This window comes from Molothrus ater, chromosome Z (genome assembly GCF_012460135.2).
Source record: "Molothrus ater isolate BHLD 08-10-18 breed brown headed cowbird chromosome Z, BPBGC_Mater_1.1, whole genome shotgun sequence".
Lineage (NCBI taxonomy): Eukaryota > Metazoa > Chordata > Aves > Passeriformes > Icteridae > Molothrus > Molothrus ater.
This window is the reverse complement of record NC_050511.2, coordinates 25672109-25697278: the sequence shown is the minus strand read 5'-3', so window position 1 is coordinate 25697278 and position 25170 is coordinate 25672109. Positions and strand designations below refer to the sequence as shown.

General features: G+C 36.9%; 1 protein-coding gene across 2 annotated transcripts in view; it reads right to left on the bottom strand.

Annotated features, from left to right (window-relative positions):
- The window catches only part of MRPS27 (mitochondrial ribosomal protein S27), a 42862-nt gene that overhangs the window by 16728 nt on the left and 964 nt on the right, over positions 1 to 25170 (bottom strand). The window contains exons 2-4 of one of the 2 annotated variants that reach the window (XM_036402890.2): positions 24060 to 24137; positions 18362 to 18432; positions 16407 to 16465 (exon numbers count right to left, since the gene is read on the bottom strand). In XM_036402890.2, the coding sequence (XP_036258783.1) occupies positions 16407 to 16465; positions 18362 to 18432; positions 24060 to 24137 (208 nt within the window). Of the gene's footprint in view, positions 1 to 16406; positions 16466 to 18361; positions 18433 to 22982; positions 23129 to 24059; positions 24138 to 25170 lie in introns of those variants that run through there. The other variant, XM_036402889.2, reaches the window with a different exon arrangement.

Below are 25170 nucleotides of genomic sequence, written 5' to 3'. Positions count from 1 at the left end.
TCTTTGAGTGCCATTTTAGCCTTCACCTTTTTTGTATAGATCTTGTAAAAATTTCATGTGTAAACCTACCAGTCCTATAGGAAATGCCACACACATTAACTGCCTACACTCAAAAACAGAGGGAACACATTGCTTTTGTGTTGAAATAAAAAACTCAAGTAGTATATGTACTATAAGATAACAATTATCAAAAGCAGTAATAGGACAGGTTAAAAAATTAGACATGACAACTATAACAGAGCATAGTCTAAGGCTGAGGGAGAATCTTAAGCAAGCAGAAAATTGGTTTGCAGACTCCCTGAAAAAAATCCTACATCAGCCCCTATTCTATTTTAATTTTTATTGACTTTCCCATCTTTTATTTTGAACTAATTTAACTTGATTGCTTTGATGCTAAAATTAATTCTTCTAAATTAAGCTCTCTCCACCTCCACATGAATTCATATTTCATGCATAACATTTTTTGTTCAAGATTTGCACAGAGCTCTTACACCACTAACGCATGTCTGATGATTGCCCCAAAACAGACCTAAATGATCGGATATGGAGAAACTACACTACAGAACCACAGTCAAACACCAAGGCTGAGCAGGAGATTTTAAGGATATTTTAAGTATCAAGTCTTGTTTCATGTTATATCACATTAAGTTTTTACTTCTGTTCACTTCAATGTTACAAGTTCACCTTTTTCTTCATCTTTAAGCTTAGTAATAGGACTAGATTTGGAAAAGGAGATATTTTGTCTAGAAGTACCTACTACACAGTTATTTAGGAAGCCTCAGGACATCACCTGGGTAACTTTCCTCTACCAACAACTGAAGGGAGAAAATTCACTATTCAGTAGTTTCAGGGTAGGTATTGCATTGCTCAAAACTACATTCATGCACAGAAAGCTACAGCTTCACAAAGTCTCTTTCTAACAGTAACTATCAGCTAGGGTGTAGTTTATTCTTTATTGACCTAGCTATTTTGACAATTTTTCTTTTTTTTCCTGCCCATTGTTGTCAGCCTCGTATCACTAAATGCTCTTCCTCCTTTTGATGAATTTATAGGCACCCTCAAGAGTAAAGCATAAGGAACAAGCCTTATTACATTAAAAGTTTAAAAAACAGTATGATCAAAGAATTGCAAAATCCTAGATAAATTTTATAAATTTCAAAATAATGTATGAATGGACAAGCAGTTTACCACAGCATGAAAGAAATGCTTTGCTTATACATAAATAGACCTAAGAGCTATCACAAAAGAAATAGCAATACAACCGATAAGGAGCCTATGGCAAGTTTGAAGCAATTTATTCGTATTCCTGGTATTGCAGTATTTTAAACAGATAGTGGTATTCCTGAAAACAATCTGCATTATTTATCAATCCTTCCAACCAGAGGCAGTCAACCTAACAGGACTGCAGTGAAGCTGCTCTTCCAACCTTCTGCCAGCAGGTTACACCAAGCAGCCCTGAATCTCCCTAGAAATATTCGCAAAGCACAAAGCAGCAATCCTTCAGACAATCTCATTAATATCCCACAGATTTACCTTAAATGTTTCAAATCTTTATTCTAATTAGTTCAGACTGAAAAAGCAAAGCCAAGGCTCAAACAACATACACACTCAGTACACTCTTTGTCCCTGGGAAAACTCTTCAAGGCTGCTAAATGTTTCCTAAAAAGCTTAGAGGAGCTTTTTCATGTAGATTCATAGTCCTTCAGTTTTTCATGTAGATTCACAGTACTTCAGAATTATGCATTCCCTGACAGACTCCAATGGAAGTTCACTACTAAGAAGTGAACTAGTGAAGAATATGAACTAGTCTGTGTCAGTTTGGCTGAACATGATCTGTATGCCTAACCTGAAATAGGATGACATTAGTCACAGGCCTTATCTAGCTAGAAGCTAAAGACCTAAACATTTAAAAATCCAGTATCAACACAAGTCCTTATTCTAGGTTAAAGGGAGGGTCACCAGCTAGCTCACTAAAAATGGACATTTGAGGATCCTCATTGGGTAGGTAAAAGAACACTGCTACCAAGAAAAGGTGGTGATGCCTGCTTCAGTCTCATGAAGGAACATTATAACATCTCATTATCACATTGTTTTATTTCAAATGCAAACTATGAATAAAGCAACCCCCCTTTTTGACTTAATGAAATGACGAGGTGAACTGCAATGAAGGAAACCAAATAAACAGATTTTTGAATACAGTACTTGTATTTTTCTTCTTTTCCCAGGAAAATAGTTACCCACCACCCTTCACCTCTCCTACTCCTTTTAGAAAAAGACTATCAGGAAAAATCTAGTTTTCTTCTCACACACATGAAGAATCTATACTGCTTTCACCACAAAGGTGAAATTCACTCAAAGAGTGACAATTAAGAAGAAAAGGTTGTGTCATAATAGTAACAACAATAAGAAAAACCCAACATCTCCCCAAACTACTGACTGTAAGGAACACAGTTCTCTGTGACAAACACTCCTAGACTTACAATTGAAATTATTGGTTTTGAATATAAATGTCACCAATACTGTATAGAAAGTATCACAGCCTGAGAAAGCACACAGGGAATGATGAAGTGAGCTGTTGCTATAGTGATTCTGATAAGATTCTCTCAAGTGCCTTTCCTTTTCCCATGCACACCCACAATCAAGTCTAATTTAAAACTGACTCTTCCATTAATTATATCTTTTTCCGGTATTCCGGCATACAAAACCAGACAAATTAAGAACCATACAAGATACTATATTTCTTGCTTCAGGGAATTTTTTTTAATCTCAGCAGTTTCAAAGTGCATAAAGATATAACTTGCTGTTTCAAAGCTCAACAAAGGGTCAGTTCTGCTGATTCTTTTACTTGGATCTCTGAAAACTGATTAACACAAGGCTATAAAAAAAGGTACATATAATTAAAGCACTGATTTGATTGTTACCATTTTAGTAACTCAGCTATGCCTGTCATTACTTCAACAAATTAAACCTGTCTGAAAGCTAGTGTACAAGTTATGAACTTATTTCTCAAAATGAAAAATAAATGTTTGCAAAACCCGCTTGCAATTTCTAGTTACTGTTACCACCTCTGCATCCAGTTCACTTCGCCAAGTGACAGACCACTAAAGGCTGCCAGAAAGTCGGTTTCCAGCAGAAAAGTAGCTCCCACTAGCTGCACTTCAAAAGTAAGTTTAAAATCTTTTGTGTACCAAATAGTACTTGTGTCATGGACTTTCTTCAACCATAGTTAACTTTATGTCATTTGAGGGCTAAATTGTTTTAAAGCTCATTACTTAATTTTTAAAAAATAAATTACTACAGATGCTTTAGAAAACCTCCATCTCTTAGCTACCAACTACTGCAGGGATGTCACAGTGAAGCTTGCTTTCCAGCAACCATTAACCAAGCTCGACAGAGATGTAGCACCAAGGGCTTTCCATGCAAACAAAACAGTGACTCTAAGTTCTGTGACAGCTCAGTGTCAGAGAGAAGCGCACCAACATTAAGGTGTTTCTGCCTTTTAGCACTAAGCCTAAACTATGAGAGAATTCCCCTTTCACGCCATATTAAATAGGCATACTTCATGTGTATGCATAAGAACTGCTGTCAAGAAAAGCAAATAATGACTTTTTGATTTTATGGCAGGAAAAAAATCTCAGTCTTTAACAGACATTGCTATTATTGTATTTGCAAACAGCAACTTTTTAACAATGCCTAATATTCAGTGTAGATTTAACCTGGGGCAAAATTAACGTAATTTTGTTAGAGACGTAATCACTGAGACCTGCATTCTACATTGTAACTATGTTGCATTTTCCATTATTTTACTCAAATTCTTTATGGTTCACAAAATAGCTCCCAGACATAGATCACACATTAGCTTCAAACTACTGCAACATTCTACCGACGGATATAACCCTTGACACTTCTCAGTTTGATCACAGTTGAACTCACACAGATCATAAGTGATGTATTTCTGTCTTGAGTATGTAAAAGGCTGCAATACAGAGGTGTACAGCCAAACAGTTTATTCTGCAGCTTGTTTCATACCACAATCCGAGCAAAAATGAGGTGCTGGGAATACAGCACCTCTGTATCCTCTGAGTGCTTCAGGAATACAAATACTGAATGGATCTCAGTAACCAACTTAAGAAGGGGAAGAGCCAAACCTTGCACTCGTTGCCAAACACTTCACAAACTAGATTTGCACAGTACAGGTTTTACCTTTTCAGATTTGCTGCCACAGGCACATGATTCAAGTTAGCCTAATTTTGTCCTAACACATTTACATTTTTCACTGCTACAGTCTGATGTCCTCCTGTATTTGCTCTCCTTCTGCACCCCATGAGTGAAGGGGAGGCAGACAAGAAGGCTTTAATACTAAATGTAAACACCTAAAAAGAGAACAAAACCCCTGATACCTGCAGTTTCAGTCACAGCCACTGTCAATAAGGCAACCATTTCCAAAAGGTCGATCATTGGTGAATAGGCCAGGGCTACCACACAGTTCATCATTATTCTGTTTACTTTTCACATCATGTCTCCATGAGCAACGTTTACTGGTATTTCTTTTTTCTTCCAACCTTGCATTTTCCTAATAAAACTACTTTCAGCAATGAGTAACAAGAAATGCTCAAATCCTTTACACATTTTAAACTGTTCTCTAACCACAGTACCCAATCACAGCACTTCTGAGGGATCTCGTTAGCATACCTCTTAGCACATCTAACTTCTGAGACCCGTGAGACCAAAATGTCCTTTGCCTCATTGCATGTCAATCCCAAAGAACAGCAAGTACAACGAGGAAAAACATGGCAAACTGGACTCAAGCATTTTGAAAGGCAGTTTGAAATTTGTGGGCTCTTACCAGCTACATGATTGTTTTATTATTTTCAGAAAAAGACTATGCTATCAGATCTGTTATTTAAAGAGAGACAGCAGGTACCTCTCTTTAAGTACTGCACGTACTGTAGGACGAATGCTCCCTTGCGTAGGTAGCTGCAAGCTGCACAGTAAAATGAGGTCATGCTACCCAAAACAGGCAGAGGATTTCATAATGCAAAAAGGTATTTTGTAGTTTCTCCCCTTTTTAGACAGGAACACATCCAAGACTGCAAGTTATAAATATAGTGGTGACAGCACCAAGCCTGCCAGAGTCCAGTAAGCTTTCGGACAATACTGTTCAGGCACACGGTATGATTCTTGGGGTGTCCTGTGCAGAGCTAGGAGTTGGGCTCAATGAGCCTGACTGGTCCCTTCCAACTCAGCATATTCTATGATAACTCACTAATGCTTTTGGTTCTGCTAATGACTGGCCCAGAATGCAAAGCCAGGATGACTTGCTACTTTGCCCTTTTACAGTGGCCTACTCAGACCTTCTATACAGACTCCAAACTGACATTCACGCACCAGTTAAGGAAAACTGCAAAAAGAAGTAATCACTGCAGGACAGTAACTTCAATGAAAAACATCTTTTTGCTGGTAAAGTGGACTGTAACACTCCTGCTGCAGGAGGAGTTCTGCTGTCATGCTCTCACAGTAGCAGCTTCACCTCATTCACCATCAGTCAGACACACAAGCAGCCAGTCTTGTTTGTGGACTTTTACAGACTGTGCAGACAGGGGGGACGGAGATGGTGTCCATTTTACACCCAGCCGTCTGCTGCCAGAGGCCGTCTACTTAGCTTGTAGCTTGATTTAGTCCAGCTCTGCACACTCCCTAGTGGAACTTTGAAGACAGGAGTATTTTCCCCCTTTTTTAAATGAAAGCAGTAGTTACAGAGGAGAGAGCAGAATAAATGTCAACATAAAGAGGATCATCATAAAGTTGACTCTGGAGATTAAAGGCAGCTTTATATCCACACCAATTCTTATACAACAGATATTACTCATAAAGGTGAAAATCGGTTTGCAAATCCAGATGCCAAAATTTGTGTGCTTTCAGCCTGACAAGTTCTAGACTGAAGGAGTGGGGTGGGGGAGGGGGAATAACCAAAATCCCTGCTCACTTTTCAGCATGAGAAGGAATTATTATTGGGTCTACATTCACAGCTGAGCAAACAGGCATTTCTATCAGCTGCTGTCTTGTACATCCCTTTCAAATTTTAACAATAAATCCACGAAAGCACTCTTTGTCGCTGCTTAAATGCTCCCTAAACTAGATCCTGGGTCTAATCCTCACCTGGTTCAAAGAGAAAACATACAGTTCCTCCAAGCTACCAGAGACCTGCCCCAGTCAGCTGAGGACCTGGCACACCACACATACATATGACCATTAATTAAATGAAAGCTGGGAGACATGGACAACTCCAGCACCTTCCAAAGATGTGCAATCCAGCATCCCATAGAGATGCACCAGTGGTGAAGATAAAAACCAACTGATGAAAGCAGCCACAGTGCTATTTCTGAAACAACCAACTCCACATTTAATTGAGTCCCTCAGGTTTTCAAACTGATGTAGCAATGGGGAGACAGAGAGGCAGCTGAAAAGCCTGGGGACATTCTCCTTCAGGGACAGGGACACATAAGGATTTAAGAAAACAGGTAAGAGGATAAAATCAGCTGACAAGAAAGGCTCGGACTTCTATCTAAGCCAAACCCATACTGTTCTTCCACCCCACAATGCCCTCCACAAAAAAACCCAAAAGAAAGGTAAGGAAGGGACTACTTAGGGATTAGTAAACCTAGTTAGGAACCAAGGATTTATCAAGTAAATCTCAGAAAGAGGTAACAGGAACTATGGCAGAAGGAACAGTTGCAGGTAGCTCAGCAGAGTGCTTGGTACAGAGAAGCACAGAAAATGCAACTGGACTCATTCCAGCAGACCACATAGATATGTTATTTGAGCAGCTGCAAAATGCTCACTATTAAAGCAGCATTTAAACAACAAAAAGAAAACCCCAACCAACCAAGCAAACAGCCGACCAAACAACCAACATAGCAACCAACCAACAAAAAAGTAAGTATCCTGAATGACTGTTTGAGTCACTTTTTTTCATTTTGCTACTGAGCATCTTATAGTCAGAAATTTGCACCTTAACTTTTCTGTAAACAATAAGAGTAATAACCATGACCTTTGTTTATCTACTGATTCAATACTCCTCTATTCAATTACAGCAAAGCACTGTTTTGTGGATCTGTCTGCAATCAAGCTTCTGCCTTAGGGAGAACACTTTTTCACAGGCACAAATGTATATGCAGAAATAAGCAGATATACAAGCTGAATAAACATACCCTCTTATTTTAATTTTTGTTCTGCACTCTAATCTTTCTGGACATTTCTGAAGATGGAATTATTTAAAAAAATGGAGCCATTGGAATAGAGTAACATAATTGACTTTTCAGATTTTTTTAACTGGGGCAAAAAAAATCTACAATCTGTTGGATATAATCGCATAATTTTCTACATGTCTTGATAACTAAATGCTGACATAACACTTTCAGTCCTACAAAAGCATAAACATTTTTTTAATAAAAAGGCAGCTACTTGAAAATTAACATGCCCAATCATTTACAAGCTAAAGAAAGATGCATGCTGATGTAAATCTACCTCCTCCCCATCATAATAATTTTCATTATTGGTTATAAAACCATTTTGTCTAAAATGGAGTGTAACAGAACGAAGTAGGTCTATAACTGTGGTGATTACTCCACCTCTTAACATGGTCATCTTAAATGCTCTTTCCATTTCCAAAGGGTTTCACCTTGTGGAACTCGTATCGTACCTGCTATCTGTTACTATCTGTGGTTTTGATGCAGCAATGTGCATCAAAACTACAGACAGTCTGAGCATAATAGATTATACTGGATCCACTCTACTGCATCATATTACTAAGCTGAACATCTTCACTGTTACCAGCAAAGCACAGAACACTTTTCTTGACTATCAAGTCCAGTTAGATGGTATGGCCCCTTTTTTATGTGCTTGACCAGATCATAGTCATCTTGAAACCCTGTGAAATAAACCAAGATTTTATGAAACAATGATTTTAAACTAAGATCATATGGACTTTTCATTACATATAGTAAAATGAAGGGATGTCCTCACTGAAATACTGCATAGCTTTGTATTTCATATGTTGGCTGAGGTGTGACAGGAAAAAAAATCTTAATGCCTTTGTCCTTCTCTCCATCAGTCTGCCCTATAAACTAGCACATGACGTGCCATCATTCAAATATACTGGCAGTTTTCTTAACAACTGTGGTGCAGAATAGGAATTCTCAGACAGTGGAATGTTAGAGATGCTTTGGTCCCAGGCCTGTTTCCATGCAACCTGTAAGAGCATATACTGCCACCATGGTAGAAAACCAAAAATGTCATGTAACTAACTTGTATGGGTCGTACTAGCACTCACATTAGTCTCCTGAAAAAAATGTTTCCTCAAACATTGTAAAGAAAAAAAAAAATATAGAAAACTGTCAAACAGTCAGACATCCCTTTCCATGTTAAACTACCATGTGATATGCCCTGGAGTGTTTAAAAACATTTCACATTCTTGGTGGATGTCCAGTCCCACTTTCTTATAAGAAAGCCTTCCTTTAGTTACAAGTCAGAGAAAACAATCATGAGAAAAAATACAAAGTAAATCCTGGTAAGTGGGTAAACTTTACAGCATATATGTTTAACCTAAGATGATTTTCAACCCAACAGCTGCGAGAAGCTATGCAACTCCTATTTTCCAGACTGAGGACATTTGAAAGCTGACACTATTTACTACATATCTGCACTCTCCAGCTTCTAACTTATCTTTTTCCATAATAAAATTAGTACAATATAGGCACTAAATACTCATCCTGTTCTTAAAAATCAATTTTCAATAAAATTATTTTTCTCATCAGAAGCTCATCCACAGCTGCTTGCAGAGTCCATATAAGCCAGGAACACCCTGATTCACCCCTTGGAAAACCACCTTTAATGGCAACAAAATAACATCTCAGCTCAAAAACTACCTTTATTCTTTCTTTTACTACTGATTACAGTAGAAGAATCCTGATCACTGACATTCCTAAGACATTTTCTGCCCAGAAGCCTTTTGACTTTGTACTTGGCCCTCTATGACATTTAAACTGTTCAGCATTTTGAGTATGCTGGTTGCAGCAGCACAAAATGCTGAATTTCCCAAAGTACAGGATAAACACTCTCCCACTTTTAGCCTATTTTATTATTTCAAATGTGCTATGTAAGAATAGATGAAGGTAAAATGGCCTGATATTTTAATTTGAATGGCTACCCCGTAACCCAGTGCTATTCAGTACTACAATTCTGTAAATTAAAGCTGACCAAAAAAAAAAACCAGTTTGCATGCCCCAAAAATAAAAATCTGTATTAAAGATATTTGTTTCCCCAAGAAACCTATATTGTACAGCTAGGCTTTACAAGCAGCATACCACAAACTAGAGAAGGTTACTAGTTAAGCAACTGAAAACAGAATTTTTAGTAACTATTGCCCCTTCTACAGCTGCAGACATAATATACTCCCCACTTTTCTATGTTATGCTTAGTTTAGCTCAAAAATTACTATGTGACTCAAAATAGCAGGAATGCACATATCACATCTAAGTTGAAACAGGAATAAAATAATAGCACCTACAAATACAAAAATCCTGACATACTGAGGATCTTATTTCACCAAATAAAAACAAGATTTACTAAATTGGTACGTTTTAAATAGAAAACATTTTCTAAATGCTTTCCATGTTGCATTTAATATAATTAATGTTTACATACTCATTAAAATGTGAACATTTGCAGAGAAGCAATACTTTCATTTAAGGTTCTTTCTCAAAGGCAGCTGTCCACATCAGGAAAAATGGCATTGTGGTAAACATTCACCTCTTCTTTAAAAAAAGAAAATCAAATATATAAAACAAAGCTGTAAATAAATACCTCTAAACCATGGAAGTATCTACACAAGACTGTGTCTTTACTCAGTACAAAAATGGTTCAAAATTGAGTACTATCCTTCCAAAGAAATTAAACTGGTTTGAAGAACCCGTTTTCTGCTGCCAGAAAACAGCAATAAGCCTTTCTTTAAAAGGTAGTTTAAATTATAACCATGAAACATTATTAAATATTTTATTTGAATTAAGGTTTCTTGCTTGCTGATTTAAACTAAGACCAAGTCAGCAATCCAAATAATTCTAATTCTAATCAACCTATCTGCAATAAGACAGCTCTACAGGTCTACAGCATGTCAAGATTATTCCATAATAAGTTGATAGTAACAAGTAGTACATAGTTATTTTTTCCACCATATTTATTTTGATCCAAAAAAGGAAATACTTGCACCACACAGAAGAGTGATTTAGGCTGATGGATAGAATAATCACAAAGTTAACAGTTCCTAAGGAAGGGACCATGACAACTCTGCTAATGGTTTTAAGCCTAAAAAAAATTCATGGGTTTATACTGGTAGCTGCCACTTTCAACATAACTGAAAGAGAAAAGATTGCTGTACTGTTTAATACTATTTAGGAAAGCTAAAGGACAAGACACTCAGTAAAACCATTAACTTTTTTATTTTTTTCTGTTTACATGGTTTTGGAGACTAGCTTTGACTGCTGTTGTTGCTCAGGGGCTGTATGGAACCAGGAATTCCTTGCAGGGGAAGCCAGATAGTTAATTCTCTAGCATATCTTTATAATTATTAGTCATATTAGTCATTAACTAAAGGTAGCAAAGGAACAGATCTTTGCTAGTACTTGTTTTAAATTCTGAATCTTATAAAATGTTTTAGTCCATCCTGGCCATTTGTGTTCATCTGAATGGCTCACTCTCTACATTTCTGGCTGCATTTAACCTCTGTCTGGACTTTCAGTATTTCTAAAACGTAATGCAAGATCTGCCTCAAGACAGACTTTTTGCTGATGCAGGGGGTTTACTAAACAACTCCTGGAATGCCATTGGACATAGCAAAACTGACCTTTAAGGAAGAGCATGGGTCAAACTCTGAGACAAAATTGCCCTTTCTCCTTCAATATATGAGTGCAACAGTTGAGATCTGGTCACGTTGTAGTTTAGACTATTTCCCAGAGAAGCTACTAGACAAAAAGCTCTGAGCTGTTGGCAAGAAAGAAGCCAGGTAAAAGATACAGAAATTCTGCTATACCCTTTTCTTCCTAGAATTGTAATGAAAGCCCGTCTTCCAATATTAAATGAAAAACGTATCCACATGGAGGTGTAATTTCTGTCAATTTCTGAACCTGACTGGCTTCATCTATCTATTGACTCCAGAAATATTGCGGATGATGAGGAGGAGAGATTACCCCCAACACTGATACTGCAATCTGTAGAAGAATCCTTCTTTTCCTTGTTTTAAATATAAAGCTTTTAAAATCCAAATGCTTATCCTTCTAGCATTGGCAACATACTACTAAAAAATTAGTGCTGATGAAAAGCCTTCCAACTTTTTGTGCTTTTATACGCAGTGCCTAGAAAATTCTTGACGAGTTTCTGCCATGTTTAAAGAAAACGATATATACAAAAGGACAGATGAACTATGAAAAGCAAATGACTGAAAGGGCATGTATTAGAGGATAAGAGCCTTCTGAATGCTCTTCAATGTTTTATTTTTAATGATGGTTCTCCTGCACTTCAAAGCATGTTACACTGAGCACACTGAAATCTGATGTTGTTACAGGATAAGGCTTGCTGAAATTTGGCTCTGGGTTCTGAAACGTAGTTACTAATGTTTTTTTCCAAAGATTCCAACAGTTCAGACTGTGACAAACCACAGACAGACGAAGACAACAGAGAAACTGAAAGATGAGAGGGAGAGTAAGAACGTGTGCCCCTCTGTGCAGAAATGAGTGAATGCTGGAGCCTCAGCACAGTGGCGTCCTACAGCTAGAACAGCTACATCTGACAGCACTGGCTTGGATAGTGACCAATATTTCTTCACATAAAGCAGCATCACACACTGGCAACCATAGCAGAACAGCACTAAACACTGGTATTTCTGTCATTCACATGAAAAGAATGAAATATTCTAATGAGGTATATATCTCTGGTGTTTCCCTTCCTTGTGCCTCCCTACCTTCTGAAAAGCTGCCCAAATCTTTTGCAAATTAACTTATTTTAAAGCACTCAGCCTAGGCAGGTGTCCAAACTGGTAAAACATACCATACCAACAAAACGTGCCAACAAATTGTATTTTTCTCTTCAGATGCTTCCACCACTTCTCAATATCTTTTAAAAATATAACTGCTGCATAACTTGAATAGCAGGCAGCTATTTCTGACTCATTTATTTTTATACCTTTTTTTAACCCATATACTTTTCTGGAGGCATTGAAAACCAAGATTTGATCAGTTATTTCACCTACAGCCTTAAGAGACTGAAAACATCTCAAAGGAAGAATTAAGTATGTTACAGGACTGTGTTTGTATCTCCTATTTGTGCTGGAACAGGTAATGGTATTCATTACGTACTGTAGATTTCTATACAGAAATGAAGTACCATACTAGTAAGAATGAATGTCACACAAATATCATTCAGGAATACATTTTTTTGGTACACTGTGAAGATTTATTATAAACAATACTTTATAGAGTAACAATATTTTCAGACACTAAGCTGCTTGACTGGTATGAAAATAAAAGTGCAACTTCTGCACCAACAGAACAGACATGCAAATAATAGAGAGAGCAGTGAAACATTACTTTGCATGTAATGTTGCCTTGAGCAGTAACACACAAGTATTATTAGGAAAAAGCACAATTTCATATGGACAGAGATCAGAGCCCCAAAATTATTTTAAGGCTGAAATCAGGCCTCAAAGCTGTAACTTACTACCATCCAAACTAAACAATTCTATGATTCTATTAAAGACAGTACATCTAAGAATGCGGGAGAATAACTTCTAATCATTTGCTATTGTCTCATTTTGTGATTATAATCAGGTATGGACCCCAAGTAATAAATCCTGAAGTCTGCAGAAACAACTGTGTTTTCAAAAAAAATTACTAATAACAGAAAGATAATAAAAAAATCTAGGCAGATTGTGCAAGAATTTGTAGAGCACACGCACATACAAAAACATTCTCCAGACATTCTGTATACTTTTTTCTACACGGTGGGTCATGGGTTTAATGCAATTAAAAATTCTCTTGAGGAGTCTCAACATAAGAAAAACTTCACCCATTCTTTTCACACACATTGAAAAATCTCTGTTGGCACAAACCCACATACAAAATCAGCAGTTACCTCATCACAAAACCTCTCTTCATTATGCTAATGTTTCAATCATAAGAAAAACACCCTGATGTGTGAAATAGTGACATCTCAGTGAGACAGGACAAAGTACAGCGAACTGCAGATCTTTGATCTGGCTGAAAGAGCTCTGCATTCTGATGAGAATTTTTGCTGGGATCCTAGGAGATGAAAGGATTTTTTTAAAGCCTGACAGTTAACAGAAGGGGGGAGGTATTCAGATGAGAACAAAAAGAGGAGCACTGAAAGCGGATGACATCATGCCTCAAACTGGCCTTTACCATCTTACTGACATGTTCCACAATAGCAGCTTCCACACAGCTATTCCTGAGTTCAAGATCCTCTGTGGAGACAGTATGGCTGGAGATCCTATGCTTTAAAAGCACAGAAAATTGAAATAGGTCTAAATATAACACATATATTTTATTTTGGGATCCTAAATGCGTTATGGTAATGGTCCAGAATACTACTTTTTGAAACTACATTCTGCCTCACATTACAGATGGAAAGTCTCCAGTCTACAAAGCTAACAATTACAAGATCTGCCACTCCCATCTCCAGGAAAATCCCATGCTGCAAGCATGGAAATGCCATTACTTTCCTCTGATTCTTCCCACAGGCACTTTGCCTTTTGTATCAGGAACATCTTCCAACCTTGTAGGGGCCTTGGAACTGATTACCTTTCCCCTCAGGTTTCCAGAGGCCCCAAACACTACGGAGAGGTACCAATTTTCCCTCTTTATGCTCTACAAGCAACTAAGAGGAAAACCACAGGACTTTGGGAGCATTCTGATTATGTTCAGTCAATGCACAAACAGTCAACTTACCATGTACACACCATGTACACAACACTTGTTTGCAATAGACTTCTATACTTCAGAAGACATAAAATGCAAAAAACAGACACAAAACCAGTTTTTCTCTGATACTGCTTTTCTCCTGTTCAGAAGTTTCCTCTACTTAAATAAAAGAAAAATTGTACTTGGAATTTTCTCATTAAGGCAGAAAAAGAGAGATTTCCTATCAAAGCTTCTCTGCTTCTTAACTTTCCCTCTCTACACCCCTCATTTATGTTTCATGGTGAGGCCATTTACATGGGACATTTCTGTGTGTCAAACATCCTCACAGCTGCAAAGACCTATCTTTATAAAAATGTCTTTCATTTTACCTCCAGCCTAAGTGCAAACTGTAAAGACCAACTAAAGTATCATGCAAATACCTGTATCTCCTATACCCTAAGCTAGAACGCATATTTTCACTTGACAGAGAAAATTCTGTTAAAATTAGGATTTTTACATGCTGTTTCACTACCTGAATACACATCCATTTTGAGAATAGTTTGGAATGAAGTCTCCCTGAAAATTGATGCTAATACCACCAAAAGACAGCATTTTGCAACACCAAAAAAAGCACCATCACAGGGACACAAAGAAGAAAAATTTCAGCCAGAGCATGTCCAAGAAGACATGTGACACATCAATACTTTTCTATTCTCCCCATATGGACGACTAAAATCTGAATCAATGGCAAATTATTATATTTGATATGCACACAGCTATACTCTCACCAGCCACAGTGGAATTCTATCTTAGGAAAATTGTAAATAACCATGATTACTGTTGAACTGTAACTCTCTCTACTAGAAGGTGTTCTTAAGGATAGAAATCCTGTGTTATAAACTGAGGTACTAACCAAGCCCATATTAAGACTAAGAATGTTATTTACTTGTTAGAGACTCCCATGATATTCTCTCCCTCTTACTATATATCATTTTTTATGCTCCTAAGTTTTTGTCACTCTTTCTGAACTTCTTTTTTCAAGAAGAAAGAATCTGTAAAGTACATTACAGACACCTTACTGTCTGGATTTTATCTGTACGATTTTGAGACTTAGCAATTAAAACTACCCCACTTTCCTTTGTATGTCAGGGAAGTCAAAGGTCCCTTGAAATCCCTGACCCTAGAGGGCCTGACTCCATCAGACAGAAAGTAAGGACGTGTGGCATAATACAACACATTCAAGAATGTTACTAAAAGGTACTAGAGGGCTCTCATGGCTTTACCTTCTTCTGTTTTCATCTCTGCTGTTGCAAGATGGAAAACTGATTTCTGTCTACAGATTCTGGTAAGACCAGTGAAATCTTGATCAAAAGGAATGAAAATGCCACTAACCTGCCCTCTGTGAGTGAGTCTTCTTCCTACTTTTATTTTTAAACTACAGGATATTGCTAGTATTGATCCATTTCTATTGTTTCCATATTGAAGTTCCGAGGTTCGGATACAGTCCCAGTAGTACCACAGAATCATTATAATGCAGTCACATACTTAAAACAGTGCATACACTTAAACCAGCTATCCAGAAAACACCTTAACTAAAAAAAACCCAATCATTATTATTTATAAATAACTACCTGGCATTATTTGTAAGGATGCTCCCTCATGCGCTTTGACAGGATGTGTTAGTTTTTCCATCAAAAAACTTAGTTCTCAAAATGTGTGTGCAACTGTCTTAAAATTTATTCTAGTGATCAGCAATAATTGCTACCCTCTCAAAGTCAATACTGAGAGGTATTGACTTGAAGCAAACAAGTATTCAACCTGACACTACCAGAAAACTTGTACACTTCAATCAACACAAAACTAGTTGCCAAAAAATGTAACAACCCATGTATAGAGTGAACTACACAGCTCATCTGGGAAACATACAAGTACTACGGGGATAATATATTTCCTTCACCCTTGACTTGACAATTACCACAGTATGCCCATTTTCATTCTTCTGTGTTCTAAGGAAACAAGCTTCCTTGAGTCCTACACTTAGACATCTCCAAATATCATGTAGCCAATTCAGATAAATAATGATTCAGAGACCAAAAAAAAAGTACTGAAAGGAAAAACTGTGAACAAACACGACTATTTATATTTTCAGCATCTTTAACATAAACCAAAGCTGCAGGTTGCATTAGCTGTTAGCTCAGTATCTCAGATTAACATGTTTGACAGGAGACAATGCCAGAGGTCCAGAGAAGGGCAGCCATAACCATGGAGAAGTTGGCAAGAAAGCCCTTGGCTGTGAGTTGTAAGACAAGTAGATGCGCATACTTTGCAAGAGAGAAATCAAAAGCCAAGGAGCTGGAAAGGGTCAGTCTTCAAAGGACAAGACTTCATGGTATTTACTCGTATGACTTAAAGTTCATGTTGAGGGGAAATTATGCTTACTTGTAAAGGTAGTATTCAGCTTGATCCACTTCTTCTCGTGAAGAAATGTTGTCAACAAACTGATTAAAAATAAGAAGTAAAAGCTTAAAAAAGGAGTACTCACTTGAAGCATATTAGAAGAAAATAACAAATAACAAAATACAATTGTCTGGCACATTTAGCTGACAGTACTGGAATTCTTCATATCTCTGCTCGCTCCTAATTCTGGTTTCTTCTAGACTGCTAAAACTCCAATCTTTTTAAACTGAGAACTCCCTTCTTTAATTCTGAGAAATTGAAATATGCATCTTGAAATTGAATATGCATCTTGAAAGATATCTGAGGATTAAACACGTATAGCTCAGTACCCTGTATTTTTGCTGTTCCTTTAAATCTTTGCTCTTTAAACATACCCTTTACTTAAGTATATGAATGTTCCTCCCATTTTTGCAACAATTTTGAGAGCTTTGACATGCCTCATTGCTTTCTCAAAAAAATAATATTTACCTATAGTTTGCCTGTTGTGCCTACTCATAGTATATATTGTGAAGCACAGGGACAGCAAAATTTTGTATTTCACTATACTTAAAAACAATGGTAAGAAAAAAAATCACCCTCCCATGCTAAACTGCAAAATGATCCTCTCATTTACAATCCTGTCTTCTTACAGAACTCCCAGTGCTATCAATTACTTCGATACAAGCCAAGATTTATCTTATGGTAACAGTGAATCCTGTTTTCCTGTACATTTTACTAACATAAGTATAAAGGTGCTGGAACACTACAGAATCTTAATAATATAATATCTTTAGTTCAGAAGAAACAAACATGTTCTCAAGGCCAGTGCTTCTCTTTACCCTAAGCCTAATCTAAAAATAATTCAGCTGACTGGTATTTGGTCTCCCATTCCTTCATTCTCTTTGCATGCTGTATATGTAGAGATCTCATCTTCAGAGCAAGGCAATAGCATGCCTGTGTACATACCTACATTCCAGAAAATAAGAATCTGGTGTTAACTTCAGGTACTGGAAAGTGGGGCTGTTTGACAATCTGAAAATGCTATTTCTCCAGGGAGGTAAGCCCAAAGCAGGAAATGATTAAATCTGATTCATAAAAATGAGAGGAACACCTACTTCCCTCATGGACACCATCCCAGAAGCAATGGTCAAGAATGCTTGATCTGTGTAAATGCTTGCTCTCGTAACTGAACAAATCATTCTGTGACTCCTCAGTTAGTGGTGCAAATTATCCTAATTAGTGGTATTAAAGAGATAACTCAGCTTCTCTGGGTAATTTTGAAGACTGAAATTAGTTTCTTGTTTTGTTTTTTAAACAAACAACTTCTTTATTCTCCTTCTTCATTACAAACACTCATTTACACACGGAATTTAAAAACACATTATCTCTGCTTTTCCTCCCCTTTTCCATATCCAGAGGATGGAACTGGTTACTCTTCCCAGTAAAAATAACGGCTTTGCTTAACCCATGTCAGCATTTGCTCTGCCTCAGTCTGCTGCAGTGAAAGAAAGCTATAGAAGCAAAATATATCTACCTCCACCTCACTCTAAAAAAAAAACTGGAACTGGAAGAAGACAGACAGTGCAGTGTACTAATTCAACTCACTCCCTTAACAGCCTAGGGTCTTATGCACTGCCTGAGGAGGTTTTAAAGCTCTCACAAAGAAACCATAGGAAGGCAGGAAACACATATTAGGGAAATACACAATCCAATAACAGTGAGGCCCAATTCTACTGAGGAAAAAAATCTGTTTTGAAGACCCTATGATCTGCGTACTAAGTAATGAGTACAAAGTATCAATAAAACAGCTTTATACAGCAATTTAATAGTATAACAAGACATTTATGATCCTGGAACTCCTAACAGAAGTGGTATCATTTATCACCTCTCAGCTCACTTCACTACACAAGCATTCCACAGTACTTCTACCAGTTTATGATTGGGATTTATTTCCTTACCCGGGCTACTGTCAAAGAGCTGACAGGCAGTTTTCTTTCATAGGTTCTGTCCATTAAGTGGGCTAAGTCAGCTGGAGAAAGCAGAAAAAGTAAGTGTTTAATCAACTGGCATAACAGGAAAATCTGCAAAGCCATCATATAACCTACAATACAACCTACGTCCATGAAATCAAATTCCATGTTCTTAACATTTCTATTTTAAAACTGTATGGAAATAGTACTTTCAAATATGGTTGAACACTTTAACAGAAAATAATGCATGAGAAAATTCTCAACATGACAATCCTAACTTTCTAGAAAAAAAAGGGTAAAAAAACCTACTCTATAAAGTGCTGGATGAAATTGGTATAATTAATATAAGTCACCTAAAACAAAAAATTAGCAGGTGTCCTTAAAATCCCCACTTGCTTTCAAGCTTAGCATCTGCTGGACAGTGCTTTAGGCATGGATCTTTATTTTACAGTAAAACAATGAGACACAGAAACATGTAGTACCATAGTGATAAACCTTACAGTCACAAACAGCAATCCAAAGAAATCCTGTCAATCAAATGGGGCACTGTGCCAGTAACTAAGTAGCTTTATAGCATTCTGCTTCAGCAGTGATATAACAATATTCATCTGACCATGCAGGAACTGAAACTTCTGACTGTCAAACAGGCAGCCAGCCATTGCATTTAATGAATTAATTGGAAGCTAAATTAATTTAATTTGGAGTTTTAGCTTTGTACTGTTCCTGGAAAATAAAGGTTATTCAGAAAAAGGAAGCTGCTCAACATATGCTTAATGAGATCTGTTTGACCCTGAACTGACAATATCAAATCTATAAGCTTTAGAGACTTCAACCATGCTCTTTCTTGCTATTCTCCTCCATTGTGAGGACCAGAAATCTAACACATTCCCTCTGCAACATTTGAACTTGCTTCCTCCTTTGCAGCTGTTACTCAGTGAGTCACTCCTTTTATACCTCTCAGTAAAGCCCACTGGCCATCCTTGGCCAGCTGATCAGCTGGTTCGTTTTACAATTAGTTTTCTGAAAAAGTCAATCCGCTTCCACACCTCTCAGTGAAATGTGAGATAAGCAGAAATTGCAGCACTACATCAGAACAGACTAACCCTTCTACTCCTGCAAAGCTGTCAGGGGCAAGAAATAGCACTGCATCAGTAACATGCTCTGTCTCTGAGGGATGCTGTCCACAAAACAAGTGATATTCCTATTTATTACTTTTAAAACACCTGTACCACAGTCAACACTGGAGAGTACAGTTTTAACAGAACAAACGACATCCATTATAGGTAATCTGTCAAATTACAGCACATGGATGAAGTTTTCAGTAAAATGACAGAGCCCTGACTTGGAAGAAAACAATTGACTCCTAGTCTGTACAATGCTGTTGTCTGCCACATAGCAGTATTCCTTGTTTACTTAACAGCTTTCCTCCTGAAGAGTTCTTCAAAAACAAAATCAGCATTTATCTCCTGGCTGAGGAAAGGCAAATTTACCACGACCATGAAAGCAAAGAGAAATCTGTGACAAAGTTAGTAAGGCCAGTATCAGCTTCTACAAAAGACAGCACAAGACATTAAAGTGATGTGGGCTATCAAGGCCATGCTATACAAGATACCCACTAAAAAAAATTTTTTAATGGTAAAGAAATTTATATAAGTTATATATAATAATATATATAATTTATATAAGTTCTTATATATTATATAAGAAGTGTCTGTAAGTGCCTGTAACACTGACTCTGTATTACGCATCTCTCCAGAAGTCACAAAGGTCATGATGAAGCACATGGGTAAAGGCACATGGAGCATTCCCAGTAGTGCTAGAATTTAGAGAGAAGGGATGCTGTGACCAACTCAGCTTATCCAAGTCAAAGCACTGGGTAGGTCCTTGCCTAAATGAAGTCAACTGTCATTCACCATTCTTAATCTCCTTTTTGAGACAGCTGGAAAGAAATGTTTTCTCCAAAATCTGTTATCTTTGATGATACAGCAATGTGGACCTGAGACTCAGAGTTCATTTATCTATTCCAGAACTGGTTTTGTTATGCATACCCTCCCAAAGCTCGAAGGTGATCCCTATGACCACTCTGGGCCACACTCAAGCCCTGAGCTGAGCATTTCTTTTGTCTAGGTGCTCATGAAGATGAAGAGCCTACTCTAGAAAACACTGACTACTTTAGTAGAATATAAACCAAATTAATACAATGCCATGAATACAAGATCAAAACACTGTTAGCCATTATACAACAGCATTCTCTGAGAGATTTCACACATAGAATTTTAATGGCTGACCTTTATTGCTGCCTACAAAGCTGAAACTCTCCATCAGATTTACAGTATGGAAAGCACTTACCTATGAACTCCATATAAACATTAAACACTTATCTATCATCTCCAGTGTAAGAGTCATAACAAATGGGCTGATTAAATCTAAAACAATAGCAGACAAATGAAGATAATGGAAAATTTAGCTTTGTTTTCAGACAAGTTGCGGTTTCTGCAGTAATATCATTACAGGAATTAATTGCAATGAGTAATTATTTCCTAGCTTGTTTTCTCTGAGGAACATCTAAAACCAGACTTTTTTCCTCAAATTCATAATTTGAAATAATTCAGCCACCTTTTGTAAATCAAGTTTGCTCCATAAGTTGCTATTCAATAATCAAGATTGAAGTTTCTTCTTAGTTAAAGCATCCTGACAGCAGTACTAGAATGCAAGCATGTGAATGCCCACATCTCCTAGCATTGCTGACAATAAAACCTGAGTGCTTAAACTGTCTATAAACCAAGCCAATATTTCAATGGCCAAATCAGAATCTTATGCACATTTTAACAGATACATACTGCAAATGCCTTTGTCTGGCTCATCAAAAAAAAAACACTAGTCTATACAATCTCTCATATATGCACCCTAAAAATACATTTCTACAAGATTAACTCCATAAATTTAGTTTCTCTAAAAATATATTACTGCATGTTCAAGAATTAATGAAATTAATGAAACAAGCCATAAATGTAAGATTAGGTCATTTAATTTCAGGCCATGACTTCACAAGGGTCTCTATAACACTGGTATATGAGACATCACATTCACTTTTATTTTCATTTGTCCATAGAAACTTAATATCTTGTTGCCTGCAACAGGGTGGTTCAGGACAATGACTCAGAAAATACTGACCCTCACATTCCAAGTCAGTGGATATGACTTCTAATACTAGTTTGGTGGCCAAAGAAATCATCGTAGTTTCATGTTGGTTTCACAGTGTGTACCTATCCACAGAATGTAGCCATATTAAAAAGCAGCATATTATCATTATGGAGAACATTTGGTCACCATGTAAGGTCACTTTTATTCTACTTATGCCCTCATATTCTTAGAAGTGGTTCACTCAAGACAGTGGTCTGATCCAGTGGTGGAAAATAATGATACAACTGAGATGCAAAGTTTACCTGTCCTGGGAGTGACGGGCAGAGCTAATACCTTAATTCACAGGCCAACACTGGTACTAAAAAGAAAGCCTTGTTTTATTTTAAAGACTCAACTAAAATATAAAGGCCGAGGCAAGTATTTTGCCTTACAAATTTATTTGTTCCACATTTATCTCTATTTCCACATAACTGGAAAGAACAACGGCTTTGTACTGACAAGGCTTTGAAGGGAAATTATTCATGTCTTTAGGACAGCACTGCCACCTGGTGTTGCAGATGAGCCAATTTAGGTCCTGTGAATCTTTCTAACAAAAAAATGAAATTTCCTACCCCACCTGCATTCTGCCATCCCCTGTGATTCTGGTTTCCTTTGTACTTCATTTTTATTATATGGAATCCAAATTACTTCTAGGCAGCCATCTTCCTACCAACAAGCAATTTTCAAATTCCAAATTAACGCATTTTCAATCTTCTTGAACAAAAGCATTTTGGTACACAAAATACAGTCTTGCTCTTTCCCATACATTTTTCAACAGTGAAGTTTGCGAAACTCATCCATACCTGGATTCTGAACTGAGGTTACAGTGAAGACAATAAAGCATGTCTTACACAGACACAGTAAATGAGCCTATGTCTGGGATAGCACATCACTGCAGCAGAGAAATGGAAATTACTTGAAATAAAAAAATACTTCTTTTGCCCTTAAAAGTATCTTCACAACACAGTTTTGCGTAACAACAGTTCTAAAACAATGTCTGAAACACAGAAATAAAAGAGCATTTCCTCAGCACAAGGAACTCACTCTAGCTATAATCACCAGTTAGTACAGACAAGACTGTATGTACAACCAGACAATTGACAGCTACAGAGCAGACGTCTGCAGGGCTGTCTCCTCTCTGAAAATGCTAATACAGCTGACACCGTGCTAACTTGTTTTCTTTTTTCTGCGAACACAAAATGAAAATGCAAAGCAGTTCTTTGAAAATCATGGAATAGACATCTGCTCTGGCTCAAGACCATCAGCAGAGGAGCAGCAAGAACTGTGCCTGCCAAACAGACACAGAAGGTCTTGCCAGGCCTGGAGAAAGCCAAACATGGACTGTACCAGCACCAGCACAACGTTTTTTTTCTACCGTGGATTTCTATTGGCTATGACACTTGCCAAAATAAGAACTCATTTTCACCTGGAGGTGTGACTAGTTCAAATGCATCGCAGGGCACAAATCTGTGGCTCCAGCCCAAAATACATGGCATGAGCAGTCCTATTGACAGCAAAGTGTAACAAGGTATTAACAGTCTCTGCAGGATCCAAGCTACATAAATAAGGACCCGGTGGCTGTTTCTCATCCATGTAGAGCGTAATTCCCACCTAAATGCTCATAGGCAAATAAAGGAAAAAAAATTAGTGCATAAAAACCAGACTGGTTATTTTGTCTGTCCTCCTGCCTGACAAAAGCCCCTGAATTTCAGCTGATGATTCTTCTTACAGCCTCATAAACTGTGTTGTAAATAACAACCACAGTTCAGGGGCCCAGTAATGAAAACAGACTATAAATTATGGAGTCTCCAAATTTATGGTACAAAACAAAATTAAAAAAAAAAAAAAAAATCTATCTTTAATATGGAAAAATGCTTTACAAGATGCTTTGTCTTTAATGTAGTAACCAAAAAGACAGTGGAATGTCATTTCAAATGTAAGACAGACAAATAATTTAGCTATAAAATTTGCACAGCAGATCTCAGTACCATGTGTAGATACAGTTTGACATATAACTTCTTGAAAATAGGAAGTTTAGCTTCATTCCCCCCTCTTCCTAAAAAAAGTTTATAATTCAAGATGAAACTGATGAAACTGCAAAACCTTGAAGAAAATTTTCTATTTAAAAAAGTCTTTAAATATGATTGTCCTGTAATACTTCTAGAATAGCTTTTTTTTCACACTGCAGTACTGTTAAAACAATGTCAATGAAGACATCAGTCAGAGACAGTCACACACTTTGGATTTTGTGAAAGAAAAAAATTAGCTAGTAGAAATTGAACATTAAGTAAACAGGCAAATTCTAACTTGTTTCTGTACTACGGCTTTGAATACATTTGACAAATTTTTAAGATGTTGAGTGCTTTTTGATATAGAAGCCCAGAAGCATATTGTTTCATACCCTTTTTTATTTTGAAGGTCTTACAGATGGCAAGGTAACCAAAAATGAGCTCAGGCTGCAATTAATTAGACAAAGTGGAGACAAGAAACCAACTTTTCTCACCCAGGCTATGCTCCTCTTTTTTCCTCTTATCCCATTTTGAGCTATCCACATAGGCTGAAGAAAGAAGATATCTTCGACCTAATGAAGAGAAAAAACCTATTGAATCTGGGTTGCTTACACAGCTCTACACAAACATTTTATTAGGTACTACCTTCTTTTGTCATATTTGCTAAGTGGAATGCATTAACTGTCTTTACGTCAGTAACTACTAATCTAACAATTCAGATTCTTTATATGTGAATCAACTATTACATTGTAATATTTAAAACTGAAAAGCTTTCCCCAAAAGTTTTTTTTTTAAGCATGAAACATGTATTTCCAAACCTAAACTCCATATTCAAGAAAATATCAAATTTGTAAAGGTAGAAAAAACCCTCAACAATAAAAGCAACTTCTTTGTGCCCACAGACCTTTTTCATCAAATGTTAGCAATTAGCTAAATGTAGGTTAAAAACACAAGCAAAAAGAAAAAAAAAACCCACACAAACATGCTTTTCTGCTGTTGCTGAATGGCTATTTCCACTACAAAGGCATGTCTCACTGAAAATACTTTCATTTTTACAATCGCCAATCTTCCATCTCCCATGAACTGCAGACTCACAAAAATATTTGTGAAAGCTCTTTCCAAACACTCTTTGTACCACAAAAACTGCTCAAGATGCTGCTTTAGCTTTTGAAACAAAATAGAAAATGCTTCAGCTGGAAGAATTTGTGTATCAGTCATAGATGATAAGGTCTTGAAAATGCATGAGGAATACCTGGATAAAACTCGTTGAAGGAAGATACAGAAATACATGCAGAAGGTCGCAGGAATTAACATTATGAAATAAGAATATTTTAAAAATAGATACTACAATACTATACAGAAGTCTTAGCAACTACTTCAAAACCTTCATCTAAACATCTAACTGCTAGCACTAAAAAGCTTCGTTTTGGTTGTGAAACAATTTTTCCTTCTTATCACCTTTCTGACACACAATTATACCCACACATCCTGCACTGAACACCTCATGAAACTACCATCAAAAAGATTCAGAACACAGAATTCCACAGTTAGACTTCAAAATTATGTACAACACTTGACCAACAGTTAGAAAATAATAATAACTTT